Source organism: Mirounga leonina, unplaced genomic scaffold (genome assembly GCF_011800145.1).
Source record: "Mirounga leonina isolate KUSES-001 unplaced genomic scaffold, KU_Mleo_1.0 Mir_418, whole genome shotgun sequence".
Lineage (NCBI taxonomy): Eukaryota > Metazoa > Chordata > Mammalia > Carnivora > Phocidae > Mirounga > Mirounga leonina.
In genome coordinates, this window is record NW_023270739.1 from 14,551,242 (window position 1) to 14,569,275 (window position 18,034).

At 42.1% G+C, this 18,034-nt stretch overlaps 1 protein-coding gene across 2 annotated transcripts in view; it reads left to right on the forward strand.

Moving 5' to 3' along the window:
- The window catches only part of GLT8D2 (glycosyltransferase 8 domain containing 2), a 35,004-nt gene that overhangs the window by 10,022 nt on the left and 6,948 nt on the right, over window positions 1-18,034 (forward strand). For both annotated transcript variants that reach the window (XM_034987701.1, XM_034987702.1), the window contains exons 2-6: window positions 803-849; window positions 2,964-3,056; window positions 10,247-10,418; window positions 16,138-16,255; window positions 17,449-17,533. In XM_034987701.1, coding sequence (XP_034843592.1) covers window positions 831-849; window positions 2,964-3,056; window positions 10,247-10,418; window positions 16,138-16,255; window positions 17,449-17,533 — 487 coding nt within the window. In that variant the 5' untranslated portion in view covers window positions 803-830. The remainder of the gene's footprint in view (window positions 1-802; window positions 850-2,963; window positions 3,057-10,246; window positions 10,419-16,137; window positions 16,256-17,448; window positions 17,534-18,034) is intronic.

Below are 18,034 nucleotides of genomic sequence, written 5' to 3' on the forward strand. Positions count from 1 at the left end.
CTTGCTGTTTCCTTCTGCATTCTCCCGCTGGCTCTTGCTCTTCCTTCTGACCAAATGCCATCTCATCAGTGAGGCTTTTCCTGATTTCTCGTCCTGAAACGCTCCCCAACTCTGTTGCTCTTTATCCCAGGACCTCTGTTTCCTTCATATCTCTTACCATAATCTAATTATTTTATTTGTTACTTTTTAATATCTGTTTTCCCCAGGATTAAAAGCCCCATGATGATAGGGACTGGGACTGATTTGTTCATTGGTGCATCCCTACTACATAGCACAGTGCTTGGCTTTCAGTAGAATCTCAATAAATACTCATGGAATGAATGATTGGATTTAGTGTAAGGTATAGTTCTGTTCCCAAAGGGGTCCCTGAAGATGTAAAAATTTCCTTGTCAAAGGAATGCAGTTATAATAGCAGAAAATATGCAGGGAGTTGATATTTTAGGTCAAGGAGACCTTCTTGTGTGACATTTCTTCAGTTAGCACTGTCTGATTTGCTAACCCAGAGAGCTGACAGGGCTCTTTCTGGAGAAGATAAAAAAACAAAACAAAACAAAACACCCTGAAGACAAAAGATTACCCCTTGGGGGGCCTTTGTACTGTTTGGACAGCCAGAGAAATTAATTGGAAGAGGGGAGCTATACATCCAAGAGATATTTGTTTCCAAAGTTCTAGTATCAGGACAGTAAAGAATGAGTCCACAGTTTGCCACATATCAGACCATCAAAGACATGGTCCTTAATCATTGTGTGATGGCTTTTGGGTTGATTCTGTTTTAAATAAACTTTTTTTCTTCAATCCACAGGTCACAGTTTTTGTCTGCTTGAACACACATGGCTTTGTTACGAAAAAGTAAGATTACAGCTTTTGACAATCATGATTATTAAAAATAGATATTTTAAAAGACTGTTTTGATGCTAGATCTTGGCTTTAAAAAAAAAAAATCCTCTTTGATTTTCATGGATAGTTTTCCCACATGCAATTCTTGGCATCATCATTTCAGGATGATGCCTGTGGAAAGTTGTTAAGTATTTTGTCCAGAGATGGATTTATCCTGAGAGGGGTCATACATTTCTATAAAACTTATAAGTATAACTTATTTTCTCATTTTAAATAAATATTCATGTTCCTATTTAATTCAGCAGTTGTAATTTCATGTTCCTATTCTTAAATTATATTATCTTCAGACCCCATCAAAACCTGGATTTGCCCTTGATTTCAGATCTAGCAGTTTGTGGACCCAGGAGAGAAACATAGTAATCTAATTGTGTTGCTGTTAGCCTCAGGGTAGAATTGCCTGATGTAGCAGATGAAAAGATAAGATATCCAGTTAGATATGAATTTTAGATTATCTATGAATGATATTTTAGCATAAGTATATCCCAAATATTGCATAAGACATACTTACACTAAAAAAAAAAAAATAGAGGTGGTAGTAGACATTGAGTTGCCTCCCCACACTGGCTGTGGCAGGTAAATGTTAATCAGACGTATTGATAAACTACAGGACTTTGTTCCTTATCTTCTATTTCTCCATAGCTTGGTTTTAAACTGAGTCTAGTATCCGGTTGTCTCTGGCTGCATCTGACAACCCAGAAAGGCAGAGGGGAGCTGGATGTTAGCACGGGAGAATCACTGAGCCTCAGAATGTAGCTCTGGAGGACATCTGTAGAGAATGACTCCTTCCTTTTACAAATGTGAAGACAAAGGCCTAGGAGCCAGAAAATAGCTCAGTATGAGGCCAATAAATGTAAATACCTTGATGCACAAAAGTAGGAAATGATAACACATAACAATTGTAACGTGTTTACTGGGCCTACATTGCCTTCGTTTACTCTCAAAACCCCCCTGTGAGACAATGATTAATATTACAATTACACTCCTCATGGAGCAGATGAGCAAACTGAGGCTCAGAGAGATTAAGTGACCTGTCCAAAGCCGCACAGCTAAGAGGTGATAGAAACAAGATTTGAATCTCACTTGAAATCCTAGCCCCTTCCTCTCCTACCAACATTTTCCAGATTTCAGGTACTTGTGCTCCATGTAGAGCAATGCACACCTTCTCAATTTTTCATCATCTGTGTTTCTTCTGTCCTATGCATGACTTAACAATTTTCTTTAAGTTGACTCACTTAAAAAATTATGTGTACTTTATAATAGAAAGAGTATATCCTTACTGTAAGTAGAATAAGCTATCTCCTATCATAAAAAGAAGTTGATTATACAAATATATACGATTAGAACAATGTTATTCAATCCTGGGTAGCTTTTGTTGCCTGCCTGCACCTGAAATTAAACTGATTTCTCACGCTGTGATTTAATGTTACTTAATGCCATGATCATGAACCTCCTAAACCACCTCATGTACAATCACAATTCATGTGCTCAATATTAGGACAACACTGTCCTATATTACTGTGCTTCTCAATAGATCCCAAGGGCGAGCGTCACTGTTCTAGAACAGATGGTCCTGGATGCTGGGAACTAGAAGAGGTATTTGGGTCTTCTGGCTTCTCACTCAGGGCAAGAATTTTCTGTACGTCATCCTTGACCAGTGGCTGAACTAACCGAGAAGCAGCTGTGTTATAATAGCTGAGAACCTGTACTCATAAGAAGTACTGGCTCATCATAAGCATCATATAAATGTTGGCTCTTCATTCAAACAAAGTATTCATGCACAGAAAGTGGCTCCAGAGGCAGCATCATACACGCACTAAGGTTGTAGCCTCTGCCATCAGACTGCCGGGGGTAGCCCTGGATCCTCCTTAAACTCCATCTCCGTATCCTTGAGCATCAACAGCATCCCGGCTTAACCCTTTGTGCACATGCCATCTGCTTAAAAAAAGGTCCCAGACCACCACTGCTATGTCTGTCAGGGAAGGCATCTGCTCCTAAGACTATTCTAAACTTTCCCCAAATTTCAGCTTGATAGGTTACACTTGAATGTGTTTCTGTTTTTATTTCAGTTAATCAGGTGTTGCTGTTCCTTCTGATTGTAACCCTCTGTGGGATCCTGTATAAGAAAGTTCATAAGGGAACTGTGCTCAGGAATGAAACAGGTATGCTAACTGAAATAAGCCAGTCCCCAAAAGACAAATACTATGTGATTCTTCTTATATGAGGTACCTAGATAGTCAAAATCATCCAGACAGAAAGTATAATGGTGGTTGACAGGGGCTGGGGGGGAGGGGGATAAGGAGTTCTTGCTTAATGGGTATAAGTTGTAGTTTTATAAGGTGAGTTTATAAAACTCCCGTTTTGTAAGAGTTATGGGGATGGATGGTGGCGAGAGTTGTACAACAGTGTGAATGTATTTAATACACTGAACTGTGCACTTAAAAATGGTGAAGATGATAAATTTTATGTGTTTTTTACCACAATAAAAAGAATTTAAAAAAAAGCAGATAAGCAAGCATATATAATCCATCAAGATAGGATACCTAGGACTGCGGTTTAAATGCGTTCCTTTGATTCCTTTCAGTAGCTGGGTTCAGAGACAAGCCACAATTTGGTCAGATCCCAAGGACCTGCTTGTAGAATATCCACCCAAGGCCAACTTTTCAGTAATGTTCTAGGATGATCAGTGCTACTCAAACTTTAGCAAATATAAGAATCACGATTACAGTTTGTTAAAACACAATACTTGGACCCACCCTGAGAAATTTTGAATTAGTAGATTTGGGGTGAGGCCTGAGAATTTGCATTTCTAATAAGCTCCCAGTGACACTTCGTTTTTGGACAACACTTTGGGTTGCCTGCTTTACATCTGTCCTTTGAGTCTCTCAATAATCTTGGTTATGAAAATTGCCTTCTCTCTCTTCTCCCTGCTGGTTCATTCCCATCAGTACACAAATAGCCTCAGAATTCTCAACTTAGAAAAGATCCTGTATTGACCCTATATCCTCTTCCAGCTGTGCCGAGGAGCCCAATTTCCCTCCCGAGGGGTGAATTGCTTGAAATGGCACCTTTACAACCTCCGAACACACAAAATCAACCCACACAAAAATTAAGAAACACTGATAGCAAGTATATTATGTTATGTTATATTTTGTTATATTATATTATATTATTTATAAAGATTTTATTTTTAAGTAAACTTTACACCCACTGTGGGGCCCAAACTCACAACCCTGAGATCAAAAGTCTCACACTCCTCCAACTGAGCCAGCCAGATGCTCCTATTTTTAGATAATTTAATTTTTATATTAATCAAACAAATACATTTATGGAAAATGCAGAAGAGAAAAAATATTACCTGTTGCCGTATCAGGCAAAGACAAATACAGTTAATATTTGGTGCATTATATACATTCATCTCACACTATTTTTCTTAAGCCAGCTTAGGCACTGGACATACAACAGTGAAAAAAAAACAATGTCCCTGTTCTCACAAAGCTGACTTATCTTAATATAAAAAATTCATTAAAAAAAAAACAGTTAAGGGGCACCTGGGTGGCTCAGTCAGGTAAGCATCTGCCTTTGGCTCAGGTCATGATCCCAGGGTCCTGGGATCAAGCCCCACATGGGGCTTCCTGCTCAGTGGTGAGTCTGCTTCTCCCTCTCCCTCTGTCCCTTTCTCCTTCTCATACTCTCTCTCGTTCTCTGTCTCTCTCTCTCAAAAAAACAAAAAACAGTTAAAAACATATGTAATCTGGTCTAAATGAACATGAGGAGCATCTGGAAAAAGAATAACTTCGCATAAAGACCTGTATACAAATGTTTCTAGGAATTATTCTTTGTAGCCACAAACTGGAAACAATCCACATGTGAATCAACTAGTGAGTAAATAAAATGTAGTATATTGACACAGTGGAGTCCTTTTCAACAATAAAAAGGAACACAGTAATATGCGCTCCCCTGTGGATAAACCTCACAGATATTATGCTACATGAAAGAAGCCAGACCTGAAAGCCCACATATTATACAATTTCGTGTATAGAAATTTCTAGAAAAGGTAAATCTACAGAGACATAAAAGAGAGCTGTGGTTGCCTGGGCCTGGGAGCGGGAGTGGATTGACTGCAACCCAGTTTAAGGGAACTTTTCACGGAGGTGGAAATGTTCTAAAATGGTGATTGTGGTTGTGCAACTCTGTCAATTTACTAAAAATCATGGAACTGTATGCCTACAGTAGGAAATTTTAAGAAAATTCCCAGATCTCCAAATTTTAAGAAATCTGTATTAGCCTAGGCTGCCTTAACAAAATACCACAGACTAGGTGGCCTAAACAAAAGAAATTTATTTTGTCACAGCTCTTGAGGCTGGAAGTCTAAGATCCAGGTGCTCACAGCATTGGTTTCTCCCAAGACTTCTCTTCTAGGCTCACAGTTCTCCCTGTGTCTTCAGATGACCTTTTCTGAGTGTTTACATCTCTGATGTCCCTGCCTCTTCTTATAAGGCCACCAGTCACACTAGATTAAGCCTCACGCTAAGCCTCATTTTTCACTTAATTGTTCTTTAAAGGCTCTGTCTTCGAATGCAGTCACATTCTGAAGTACTAGGGGTTAGGGCTTCAATATATGAATTTACACAATTCAGTCCATAACAATAAATTATGCCTCAATAGAGGAAGGAAGCCATACAAGGTCAAAAGTTGTCTGAACTTCCAAGTTCTTTCCTCCTCACCCTTCATTCACTCCCTGCCCATAAACCAGCACATTTGGCCAGTTGAATCCCGCAGCAAACTCCTTTCTCCACAGAGAGAAATGAATAGCTTTTGTAACAGCTGTTAAAACAACTGCAAGGAAATGCACATCCTGGCTCGTTCATTAGCCATATACCAATTAACAAAGTGTTTGGAGCACATGAATGGGTCCAGTGTCACATTTTTATCCCATGCAGTGTTGAATAAAAAAGAATCAGGGCGCCTGGGTGGCTCAGTTGGTTAAGCGACTGCTCAGGTCATGATCCTGGAGTCCCTGGATCGAGTCCCGCATCGGGCTCCCTGCTCGGCGGGGAGTCTGCTTCTCCCTCTGACCCTCCTCCCTCTCATGCTCTCTGTCTCTCATTCTCTCTGTCCCAAATAAATAAATAAAATCTTTAAAAAAAAAAAAAGAATCAGTGTTATGAACTACTATTCAAAAGAATATAGTGTTGACATGGAAAGACATCTGTGCTATGTTAAGTGGAAAATGCCAAGTTGCAGAAAACCGTGAAAAGTATGGTTTCATTTTGGTTTTAAAATAATACATGTAAGTGGTATATTTCCTTTTGGAATAACATGAAGAAGGATTTGAGAGGCACACACTGCACCCGTAACAGAGATCTGCCTTTGGAATGGGAGTGGAGAGGTCTGAAGAAAATCATCAGGGTTTATTGGAATTTGGGGCTGGAATTTTTTTTTAAAGATTTTTTATTTACTTAGGGAGAGAGAGAACAGGAGCAGGGTGAGGGACAGAGGGAGAAGGAGGGACCCCCATGCGGGGCTCGATCCTGGGACTCCGGGATCACGACCTGCAGGCAGACGTTTAAATTGACTGAGCCACCCAGGTGCCCCTGGAATTCTTTCCAAGAAGTGCATACTCATATTTTTAATAGACTTTATTTTTGGGGCGCCTGGGTGGCTCAGTTGTTAAGCATCTGCCTTCGGCTCAGGTCATGATCCCAGGGTCCTGGGATCGAGCCCCGCATCGGGCTCCCTGCTCAGCGGGGAGCCTGCTTCTCCCTCTCCCACTCCCCCTGCTTGTGTTTCCTTTCTCGCTGTGTCTCTCTCTCTTAAATAAATAAAATCTTAAAAAACAAACAAACAGAAACCATCCCCTGCCAGATGGTACATTAGTGACAAGTGATGAACTTTCACGGGCACGTCATTCTCATCCAGTGTCCACAGTTTACACCTTTCGGGTTCACTCCTGGTATTGTACATGCGCTGTGAGAAATGTATAATGACATTTATCTACCATTCTAGAAAATAGAATCAGTGAAACTCCTCTGTGCTCCACCTATTCCATATTAACTTTTCTATTTTCCAAGACAGTAATTCAAAGAACTAGTGGTATAAGGTAATGTCCAGAAGCCCTGTAAAGTCACATGCTGAAGAAAAGCATAGTGCCATTTTGTGTATTCTCCTGATAATGACATTTGATGTAAGCTCCTGATAATTTAGCTGGTGATTAACTCCTGGCCCATTTGAAGTGAGGCAAGTTTACACGATTGGCTAAAAAGATCCTAATTTGACATGGGATTCAGAGACTTGGCGTTGAGAGAGCAGACATTTCACTTTTTCTAGGAATGGGCGTGGTCTGATAAGTGCTGCTTGTGGGAACGGACTAGTGCAATGGAATACATTTCTAGTCCATACTGCCATCAGTATGGTGTTTTCTTAGAGATTTTAGGGCACCAAACAGCTAAATATTTTGATGAATTGGCTTAGGCACCAATTGGCACAACACAGTGGATGATTCCCCCAAGAAGCTGCAAGGATGAAACATTCGTGAAGAATTTACAGTTGGTAAATCTTTCCTCCCCTTTCTCCAGTGTGCCTTCATCCATATTCTGTCCAGGGAAGACTTCTTGGCAGAGAGCAGTGTTTTTGGCTTAGGTTAGCTTCCAGCTCCCCTGACTGGCAGAGGCTCCTAAGAAGTGTGGCAGTATGAGCTATAAACTTGGTGTTTGACCTCTTGGGGTGACCCTATTTCCTGGGGATACCTTCCTCCTCCCTTATTACGCCTGTTGCCTGACAGGCTGGCTCTGCCCCAGCTTTCCAACCCTTCTCTCTCTTTCTTTGCGCCTACGAGTAGTCCAGGAATCATTCCTCCAAAGCCCTGTTCTGTAAGATCTACACATCAGTTCAGTTAAATCCAGCAAACTTTTATTAAGTGCTTCCTAGGTGCCAGACTCCGCGGGGATAATATAATGAGCTCACAGTCTAGCGGGGGAGACAGACACATGAATAGATGCTTTGTGTGCAGTGGGGTAAGTGCTCAAGGAGAGGTATTTAATAAATTCATCCATCCATTCATCCCTCCCTCCCTCCAAAGTGGATTGGGAATCTACCATGTCCCAGGCACTATGCTAGCTGCAAGTGAGCAGACAGAGATGAACAAGATACTGTCCCGGCCCTCATGGAGTGCCCAAAGTAATGAGAGAGAAAGGAAAGACATGCAACCAAAAAAATTGCAATGCAGCTGATAAATCCAGCCACAAACAAGACCAAAGTGAGCACAGATAGGGGGTGAGCTAATTTGTGTAAGGAGCTGTTAAGGCTTCCCAGAGGGTCTGATCTAGTCTGATGGTGTCAGAGTTAGCCATGCAGGAAAAGATGGAAGGAACGTTCCAGGCATCAGGAACGGTGTGTGCAAAGGCACTGAGGAAAGGGACAACCTGCCTGGTGCAGTGTTCAGGGGACCACAAGTAGTTTGGTATTGCTGGAATGGAAGGAGTCAAAGCTAGGGAAGTGAGCAGGGGCTGGATCGTGAGGTACCCTGTGTGCCAGGCAAAGGAAGGTAGCTTTACCTTATGGGAACCCCTGAAGGATGGGAAGCAGTGAAGAAATATAGTCAGATTTGCATTTGGGGCAGTTCACTTCACTGCCTGAAAGTAACATGCCACATGATTAGGAAACCTCCCCAAGATGACAGTTTAGTCCAAAAGGAATAATCCCTTAAGAAATATTTTCTTTCGGGGCGCCTGGGTGGCTCAGTCATTAAGCGTCTGCTTTCAGCTCAGGTCATGATCCCAGGGTCCTGGGATCGAGCCCCGCATCGGGCTCCCTGCTTGGCGGGAAGCCTGCTTCTCCCTCTCCCACTTCCCCTGCTTGTGTTCCCTCTCTCACTGTGTCTCTCTCTGTCAAATAAATAAATAAAATCTTTAAAAAAAGAGAAATATTTTCTTTTTTGTTTATAAAAGTAACCATAGTTACTTTAGAGAATTTGGAAAACACAAGAGATGCAAATAAGGAAATTGAAATCACTCATAATTCCGTAAACAGATGTAGATCCATTTGAAAATATGTATGTCTGTATATATCACATTGGGATAATATGCTAGATGAGATTTGTGTGGTGATTTTGTGCACCAAATACTAGAGAGAATTTTGTATTATTTTCCCCCTTAACATTGTATTATGAGCATTCTCTCATGTCAGTAAAGATACTGTGGAAACAAACTTAGTCTCGTGGTAGACATGTCCAGTGTGGTGGCCAGCCTGTGAAGAGACATAGGAGGAGAAGCGGTAGACCCTTCCATGTTCCTTAAGTTATACAAAGCACAGGTCCTGGTAGTTAGTTTAATCTATATTTGTTGGATTAAATATCAGCTAGAACTGCCCTGCATCTGAGTGGTATTTTGCAAAAAGTATCTGTAAAGAGAGAGCGAGCTTTAAGTAAAAACCAGAAGGGCATCTGATTGTGGGTACTCTACATACTGATAATTATTATCCTTCATCCTGGAAAACCATATTGTGGTGCCAGAATATGATGTTACATCACCAGTATTTTATACCACAGCCACAGCTCAAGAGAACAATCAATTACTCATCCTGTACATTCGTCATGCTCTTTCATGTACCTCCTTTCTCTTGCTGTCAAATTTCCAGACACCTGACTAGAGGGTGGGTAAGAGAAGGAAGATCACAAGCAGTAGATTTCATAGCAGCCCAGGCAGGATAAATATCCCAGTTTAGGAAAGAGTTGAGGAGCTGAGGAACTGTCGAATCGAATGAGGCTTTCAGTTCTTCACATATTTTTCAACTGTGTATCTGTGTTAGGCTATCTGATTGGCTTCTGTAAGAAAGCTCCAAAATAATAGTGCTGAAGCAAAACAGAGGTTTATTTTCTCTCTCAAGGTAAAAGTGTGATGCGTCCTTCCTTTCTACCATCATCCAGATCAAGATTCCTTCTCTCCTAGGGTTTTGGTGTCCTCCCCAAGTAGCTTCCTTCTTGGGGCCCAAGATGGCTCTGCCCTGAGTCCTGTCATCATATCCCCATTCCAGACAACGGGAAGGGGAAAGGAAGAGGGGAGGCCAGCACATTGCTTTTAAAGGCAAACCCAGTAGCCGCACACATACCTGCACTAACCTCCCACTGGTCAGAACTTGATCACACAGACTTGCGAGGGAGTCTGAGAATCGTGGTTGGCTGTGTGCCAGCTAAAATTCCAGTGTTCTCTTTCTAAGAGAGGAAGAGCCTGGTGTTGGAGAACAGCTGGGGTCTCTTCTGCACTATGCTGTCTTCCCCAGGAGTGTGGAAGACACCTGGCCCTACTGTGAGATTCCTTCATGTTCTCAAAGACGCTGATTTTGATGCTTCCAGAGGATGACTCCGAGCCTCCTGAGGAAATGGAGGAGGAGATTCCTGTGGTGATTTGTGCCGCGGCAGGGAGAATGGGTGCCACCATGGCTGCCATCAACAGCATCTACAGCAACACTGATGCCAACATTCTGTTCTACGTCGTTGGGCTCCGGAACACTCTGTCTCGAATCCGGTAATTTGTGCACTGTAGACTTTGTGGAGTTTTCTACTTTTTTTTTTTTCATCTTTCTTATCTTTCCTTAAATGGATTTCCCTATGTTTTGGGTTTGATACATGTCATTTGAATTAATGAGAGGATGACCTGAGGTTTACTTGGTGACCTGACGAATGTGTTGCCTCGCTAAGGAAGTTGCAGCAAAGCCTCATTAATCTGGTTGGGCAAGGCATCGTTCTGCTGAAGTGAATTGGCTAATGAACCAAAGAATTGCAGTCCTTAAGCAGGTTATGTGGAAGGCTTTCTTTCTAAAATGGTTTCTCTTTTCTCTGCTTTCTTAACCTGGAAGGATAGTAATATAGTATCATTTTAATATGACCCAGAATCATCACTAATTATAATTTTTTAAAGAATTTATTTATTTATTTGCGATAGAGTGAGAAAGAGAGAGAGCGAGCAAAAGCAGGGGGGAGGGGCAGGAGAGGGAGAAGCAGGCTCCCCCCTGAGCAGGGAGATGGACGCTGAGCTTGATCCCAGAACCCTGGGATCATGACCTGAGCCAAAGGCAGATGCCTAACTGACTGAGCCACCCAGGCACCCCATTATTATAATTTTTTTATAAAGATTTTTTTATTTCTTTATTAGACAGAGAGAGACACAGTGAGAGAGGGAACAGAAGCAGGGGGAGCAGGAGAGGGAGAAGCAGGCTTCCCACGGAGCAGGGAGCCCGATGTGGGGCTCGATCCCAGGACTCTGGGACCATGACCTGAGCGAAGGCAGACACTTAACAACTGAGCCACCCGGGCGCCCCCCATTATTATAATTTTTGAACTGCAAAGCCATCTGTTTCCTATCACACAACACACTAAAAAAATAAGTTGGAAATGGATTTAAAAGAAATAAACAGAAAATCAAATTTTAAAGTATTATAAAAATGCAGGATAATTATATAATTTTGTTATGGAAAATGACTCTGTGAGTCCCAAAACCATAAGGAAAAAAATGGACAGATTTTACTGCATAACATTTAAAAACTTATTTATTTATTTATTTAAAAGAACCCAGATGTTGGAATTAACAAAGACTTTATTTATTTATTTTAAAGATTGCATTAATTTATTTATTGAGAGAGAGAGAGCGCATGAACTGGAGGAGGGGCAGAGGGAGAGGGAGAAACGGACTCCCTGCTGAGCAGGGAGCCAGAAGAGGGCCTCGATCTGGGATCATGACCTGAGCTGAAGGCAGATGCTTAACTGACTGAGCCACCCAGGTGCCCCTAAACATTTTTAAATGATGAAAAATACTGTAAGTGAAATTAATCATACAATAAATGAGGCAAAATATTTTCAACATGTATTATAGATGAAGGATTACTATCCAAAGTATAAAAAGAATTCTCACAAAAAATTTTTAAGCATATAAACATCTAGTAGAAAAATAGAAATACAAACAAATAGAATACAAACAAATAATTCATAGAAGAAAAAATACAAACGGTCAACAAACATGAAACGGTATTCTGTGTTACTCACAGGGAAATGCAAATTAAAATGACAATGACATATAATTTTGCAGTCATCGAGATGGTAAAAAATTAAATAGGACAACAATATCCACTGCAAGAATACATGCACTCCTACATTTATAGTAGCCTTATTTACAATAGCCAAATCAAGGAAGCAGCCCAAGTGTCCTTGGATAGATGAATGGATAAAGAAAATGTGGTGTGTATATACAATGGAGTATTATTCAGCCATAAAAAAGAATGGCATCTTGCCATTTGCAATGATGTGGATGGAGCTCGATTGTATTATGCTAAGTGAAATAAGTCAGTTGGAGAAAGACAAATACCATATGATCTCACTCATATGTGGAATGTAAGAAACAAAAAAAAATGAGCAAAGGAAAAAAGAGAGAGAGACAAAGCAAGAAACAGACTCTTTTTTTAAAAATTTTTTTTTTTTAAGATTTTATTTATTTGCGAGAGAGAGAATGAGAGACAGAGAGCATGAGAGGGAGGAGGGTTAGAGGGAGAAGCAGACTCCCTGCTGAGTAGGGAGCCCGATGTGGGACTTGATCCCAGGACTCCGGGATCATGACCTGAGCCGAAGGCAGTTGCTTAACCAATTGAGCCACCCACGTGCCCCAAGAAACAGACTCTTAACTATAAAGAACAAACTGCTGGTTCCCAGAGGGGAGGTGGGTGAGGGGATGGGTGAAACAGGAGATGGGGATTAAGGAGTGCACTTGTCATGATGAACACTGGTGTTCTATGAAAGTGTTGAATCACTATATTGTACACCTGAAAATAATATTACACTGTATGTTAACTAACTAGAATTTAAATTTTTTAAAAATGTTGTATGCATATATAGTTTGACTCACCATACCATTTCCACTACTAGGAATCTGTTACAGCAATTCTTTTTTTTTTTAAAGATTTTATTTATTTATTTGACAGAGACAGAGACAGCAAGAGCAGGAACACAAGCACGGGGAGTGGGAGAGGGAGAAGCAGGCTTCCTGCTGAGCCGGGAGCCCGATGTGGGACTCGATCCCAGGACCCTGGGATCATGACCTGAGCCGAAGGCAGTCGCTTAACCAACTGAGCCACCCAGGCGCCCCTGTTACAGCAATTCTAATACATACTACCAAAATATAGGTACAACAGTGTTAATTTCAGCATTATATGAAATAGCAAAAAAATTGCTAACTGCTTAAATGTCCATCAATAGAAGAATATTGAAATGAACTATGGAATATGATCCAGCTATTAAAAGAGAAAGAAGGTGGGACGCCTGGGTGGCTCAGTCGGTTAAGAGGCTGCCTTCAGCCCAGGTCATGATCCCAGGGTCCTGGGATTGAGTCCCACATCAGGCTCCTTGCTCAGCAGAAAACCTGCTTCTCCCTCTCTCTCCCTCTGCTTGTGCTCTCTCTGTCAAATAAATAAAATTAAAAAAAAAAAAGAGAGAGAGAGAGAAAGAAGGCCATGTGGGTATACTGACAAAGAAGATCTTCGAGGCATATTGTTAAGTGGAAGATGCACATTGCCATACATCTTACATGGTATAATCCATTTTACGAATGTCTTATCCATTCAGGCTGCTATAACAGAAAGCCCCAGACTGGGTGGCTTATAAAAATAGAAATGTATTTCTCTCAGTTCTGGAGGCTGTGAAGCCCAAGATCTAGGTCCCAGCCAATTCCATGTCTGGTAAGGGCCTGCTTGCTGGTTCATAGAGGGGTGCATTTTTGTTGTGTCCTCCCATGGTGGAAGGGGTATGAGATTTCATTGGGGTCTCTTTCATAAGGGCACTAATCCCGTTCATGAGGGCTCCACCCTCAGGACCTGATCACCTTCTGAAGGCCACACCTCCAAATGCCATCACACTGGGGATTAGATTTCAACATATGAATTTGGGGACGGGGGACAAAAACATTCAGTTTATAGCTTTAAAAATAATAATAATAAAAAAAAACAGGGGCGCCTGGCTGGCTTGGTTGGTAGAGCATGCGACTCTTGATCTCAGGGTTGTGAGCTTGAGCCCCACATTGGGTGTAGAGATTACTTAAAAATAAAATCTTAAGGAAAAAGAGGGGTGCCTGGGTGGCTCAGTTGGTTAAGCGTCTGCCTTTGGCTCAGGTCATGATCCCAGGGTCCTGGGATCAAGCCTCATGTGGGACTGTCTGTTCAGTGGGGAGCCTGCTTTCCCCCTCCGTCTGCCTGCCATGTCCCTGCTTGTGCTCTCTGTCAAATAAATAAATAAAATCTTTTTAAAAAATCTTAAAAACAACCCAAACTATAAATGTGTACATGTATGTATATGTGTTTCTGTAAAGAAGAAGACCTAAAAGATCTCCATCTGTTAACAGTGGCCACCTCTGGGGAGGATGGAGGGACTGGGGAGAGCAGTGATGAAGGGAAGTTCAAGGTATTTCAAGTGTTATTTCCATTATTCGGAAGGAGAATGGGGCACCCGGGTGGCTCAGTCAGTTAAGTGTCTGCCTTCAGCTCAGGTCATGATCCAAGGGTCCTGGGATCACCCCGTGTTGGGTTCCTTGCTCAGCAGGAAGCCTGCTTCTCCCTCTTCCTCTGCCCCTTCCCCCGTTTGTGCTCTCTCTCACTTGTTCTCTCCCTCAAATAAATAAATAAAATAAAAAAAGGAAGAAAGAATTTATTTTTCTTCAGTTTATTTATCTTAGTAATCTCTACCCCCAATGTGGGGCTTGAACTCATGACCCCAAGATGAAGAGTTGTATGCTCTTCCAACTGAGCTAGCCAGGCTCTCAGAGAATGTATCTATGTATGACTTTTACAATTAGATTTTTAAGTCCTAGCATTATTAGGAGGTACTGAGATATGGAAGACACTTGCTCCTAATCTAAATGGTCCTTGGCTCCTGTGGGTTTTGAGGGCTTATGTTTATGTTCTAGATTTTCTCTCTCATTTCTCACTCTTCTTATCATTTATTATTGGAGATTGTTCCCTTAGCCTACTGTTAACAGCCCTGTCATTATCCGTGGGTATGAAAACCGGATAACCAAACCCCAAACGGTAGCATGTGTAGTATGTTCTGAGCAAGGGTTTGTATTTGAACAAAAGGCATGAGCTCCAGGGCTGAGCAGGAACTGTCTCCCAGCTCTTGGTTGTGTAGCCCACTACCCCCTGTTTTAAATAATTAAAAACAAAAAACCCTCTTTTCATTGAAGTATAATACAAAAACGGAATATTGCCTAAATCCTGTGTACAGCTTAGTGAGTCATCACAAAGTAAACATACCCATGTAACAACTACCACCCCGACGTGGGATGGTCAGTCTTTTTAACTTTGCCATTCAGACGGGTGTCCAAGGCTATCTCATTGTGGTTTAACTTGAGATCCTTTTATTTCTAATGAGTTTGAGCACTGTTTTCCCCACATTTCTTGGCCACTTAGATGTGCATGCATGAGTCTATTGCCATTGTTAACATGACTTCTACCCCCCTCCGGATTTATTGAGCTATAATTAACATATAACGTTGTGTAAATGACAGGCTTTTATGGTTCAAATTTTGCAGATCTCAATGTTATTCAGAAGATCAACTCTTTTGTTGATTTTTGAGCAACAACAAACGCTTTAGTCACTGACAATCGTATTTTGAGATCATTTCTACCAAGAATTGTATTATGGTTTGGATAAAAGATAGTCATACATTGTGTAAGACTGAGAGAACATGAGGGCAGAGGGTGGGGACAAGGAGGAGGAGAAGGTGGGAAGCGAGGACAGGTGGGGAACAGTGAGAGACAGAGACTGAGGGACGAGGATAACTTCAAATCATCCTTGGCGTCCAAACAGCAGAGTAAGAATTACTTCCCTTGAGTAGAAGATTCAGAATGTCCTGCTTCATAACTTGATAAATCTGTTAGCCCATGGCAGGAACATTTTTGTTCTTCCAGTTTCCTGTGGAGATTATGAGGATCTGGGGAGATATTTGGTTATTACTATTTTGCTTCATTTCCTTTGCAGAGTTATGCAAATTAAAGGAAAAAAAGAGGAAAGATTTGAGGCCAGACCAGATAGAGAAAAAAAAATCAGAAAGATTATTATAGACTAAACTCTAAGGTTTACACATTTTATTCTTAACTTTCTAAGGAGGCAACAGATTGACTCTGAAGCCATAGGCAAAGTGAAGAAAGGTTGGAGGTGTATAACTAGAGCTTTCTTTGTGTGTGTGTGTGTTTTTGTCATCTCTTTAGAAAATGGATCGAACATTCTAAACTAAGGGAAATAAACTTTAAAGTCCTGGAATTCAACCCTATAGTCCTCAAAGGGAAGATCAGACCAGATTCATCGAGGCCTGAACTGCTCCAGCCTGTGAGTAGGAAACACGCACGTGCTGGGGACAGTCTTTGGTGAGGCCCTTGCTCAGTGTGGAGCACTGGCCACTGGGATGCGGATGGAATATTTCTGAAGCAGTGTTAGCTCTCCACCAAGCTCTGCTTATTTATAATTTATAAGCCACCTGCTCCAGAAGGATTTAAAATGGTTTACATAAATATAATGAAGCTATTAAAGAAGAAATGAAGCGTAAGAAAATGTGGGATGCATTTCTGTGTGTGAATATGCCTGTAGGGGGTGGGGGTAGGGGCCAAATAGTGAGGCCTGGAAAAAATATTCCCAAGCCACAGGCTGTTGTGTGTACTGCAATTGGACATTAAATTTAGCTGAGTATCCCAGTAGCTAAGGAAAAACAGTAGCATGGTTGATTATATACCTCATAGGATCAACTAAGATATTTGCAGGAGACATCCACTGTTTTCCCTAGCATTGGGAATCTTAAGGTATTTTACTGCAAGCGTTCTTACAAAAGGGACTCTTTCTTGCATAAAAAGTAGGGTTGATGGCGGGTTCACAGAAAATGTAGCCACCCTCTACATAGAGCTGTTACTGAAATCCATCCTCGAAAATGTACTGAATTCTGAGCCCTTCGATGACATGATCTTTTCCAGTTCCTTATATTTATTATCAGAGCGTGAGCTGAGATGGGATTTTGGATTAAGTGGTGCGGCTAATCAAACTGTTTGACTCCCACCCTCCGCTCCTGCCTGTCTGACTTTTTTCTGGTCCGAGGAGCTAAGAGGTTGAACTTGCGGCTGGGACGCCTCGTGCCCGTGTGCGCGCGTGGGCGCGCGCGTGGGGCTGATTGAGTTGACAGCAGTCAAATTGCCGGTGTAGAGGAGAGCAGGCAATTCGTGGCCTGAAAGACTGCCCAGGAAGGAAGCCTGTGAGCCCCGCTGTAGCGGCTCACAGAGGGGCAGGCGTCCCGTCTCCGTGTGGGCAGCTGGGGGTTCGGACCAAGAGGGCGCTGATCTGCCAGCGCTGGTTGCGGCCCCGGGCCCCCGTCCCTGCGCACCGGGACGCGGCGGTGAGGCATCTCCGCGGCGCGTCGTATCTTGCTCCGCACCCGGAGCTGAGCTGAGGCCAAGGTCAGAGCCACCGCTCCGGCGCCGGGAGACGCGGAGCCACAAGCCTCCTCCCCACCATCGCTTCTTTTGTTGTTTTAACAGCTGAACTTTGTTCGATTTTATCTCCCTCTGCTTATCCATCGGCATGAGAAAGTCATCTATTTGGACGATGACGTCATTGTGCAAGGTATACTCGCTGACTGCCAAGAACCCTCGGAAAAGGAGCAGCGGATAAGTAGAACGACTTCCCTTCTTCATTTTCCAAATAGCTAAGCGCCCAGTGATTTTGACTTGTGTATTCAAGTGGGGAGAATAGTAGTGTTGTAAGTGTGGGAATAGTTTGAAAACAGGGGTGGATTCTCACTTCCCTGGACAGTCCAGCTGACCTTCTGAGAGCCACGCTGTCAAAGTCAGCAATAAGAAACCTAGTAGCCTTCCCTTTCTCTGCATCCCTAGAATGTAGGGCAATAAAGTCTCCCTGATGACATTCTGAGAAGTGAGCTAAGTTTGGGTGTTTCAGTGTTGCTTTCTGTCTCCCATGTTCAAATAAGATGAGCACAGGTGTGGAAGCTACATGGCAACAGAAGTAAAGAAATCGGCCCAGTGCCGATCCGAGCTTACCATCAAGTGGCTTTCTGAACGGAGACCAGCTAGGTTATTAAGTCAATCACCAGGCCACTTGAAATTG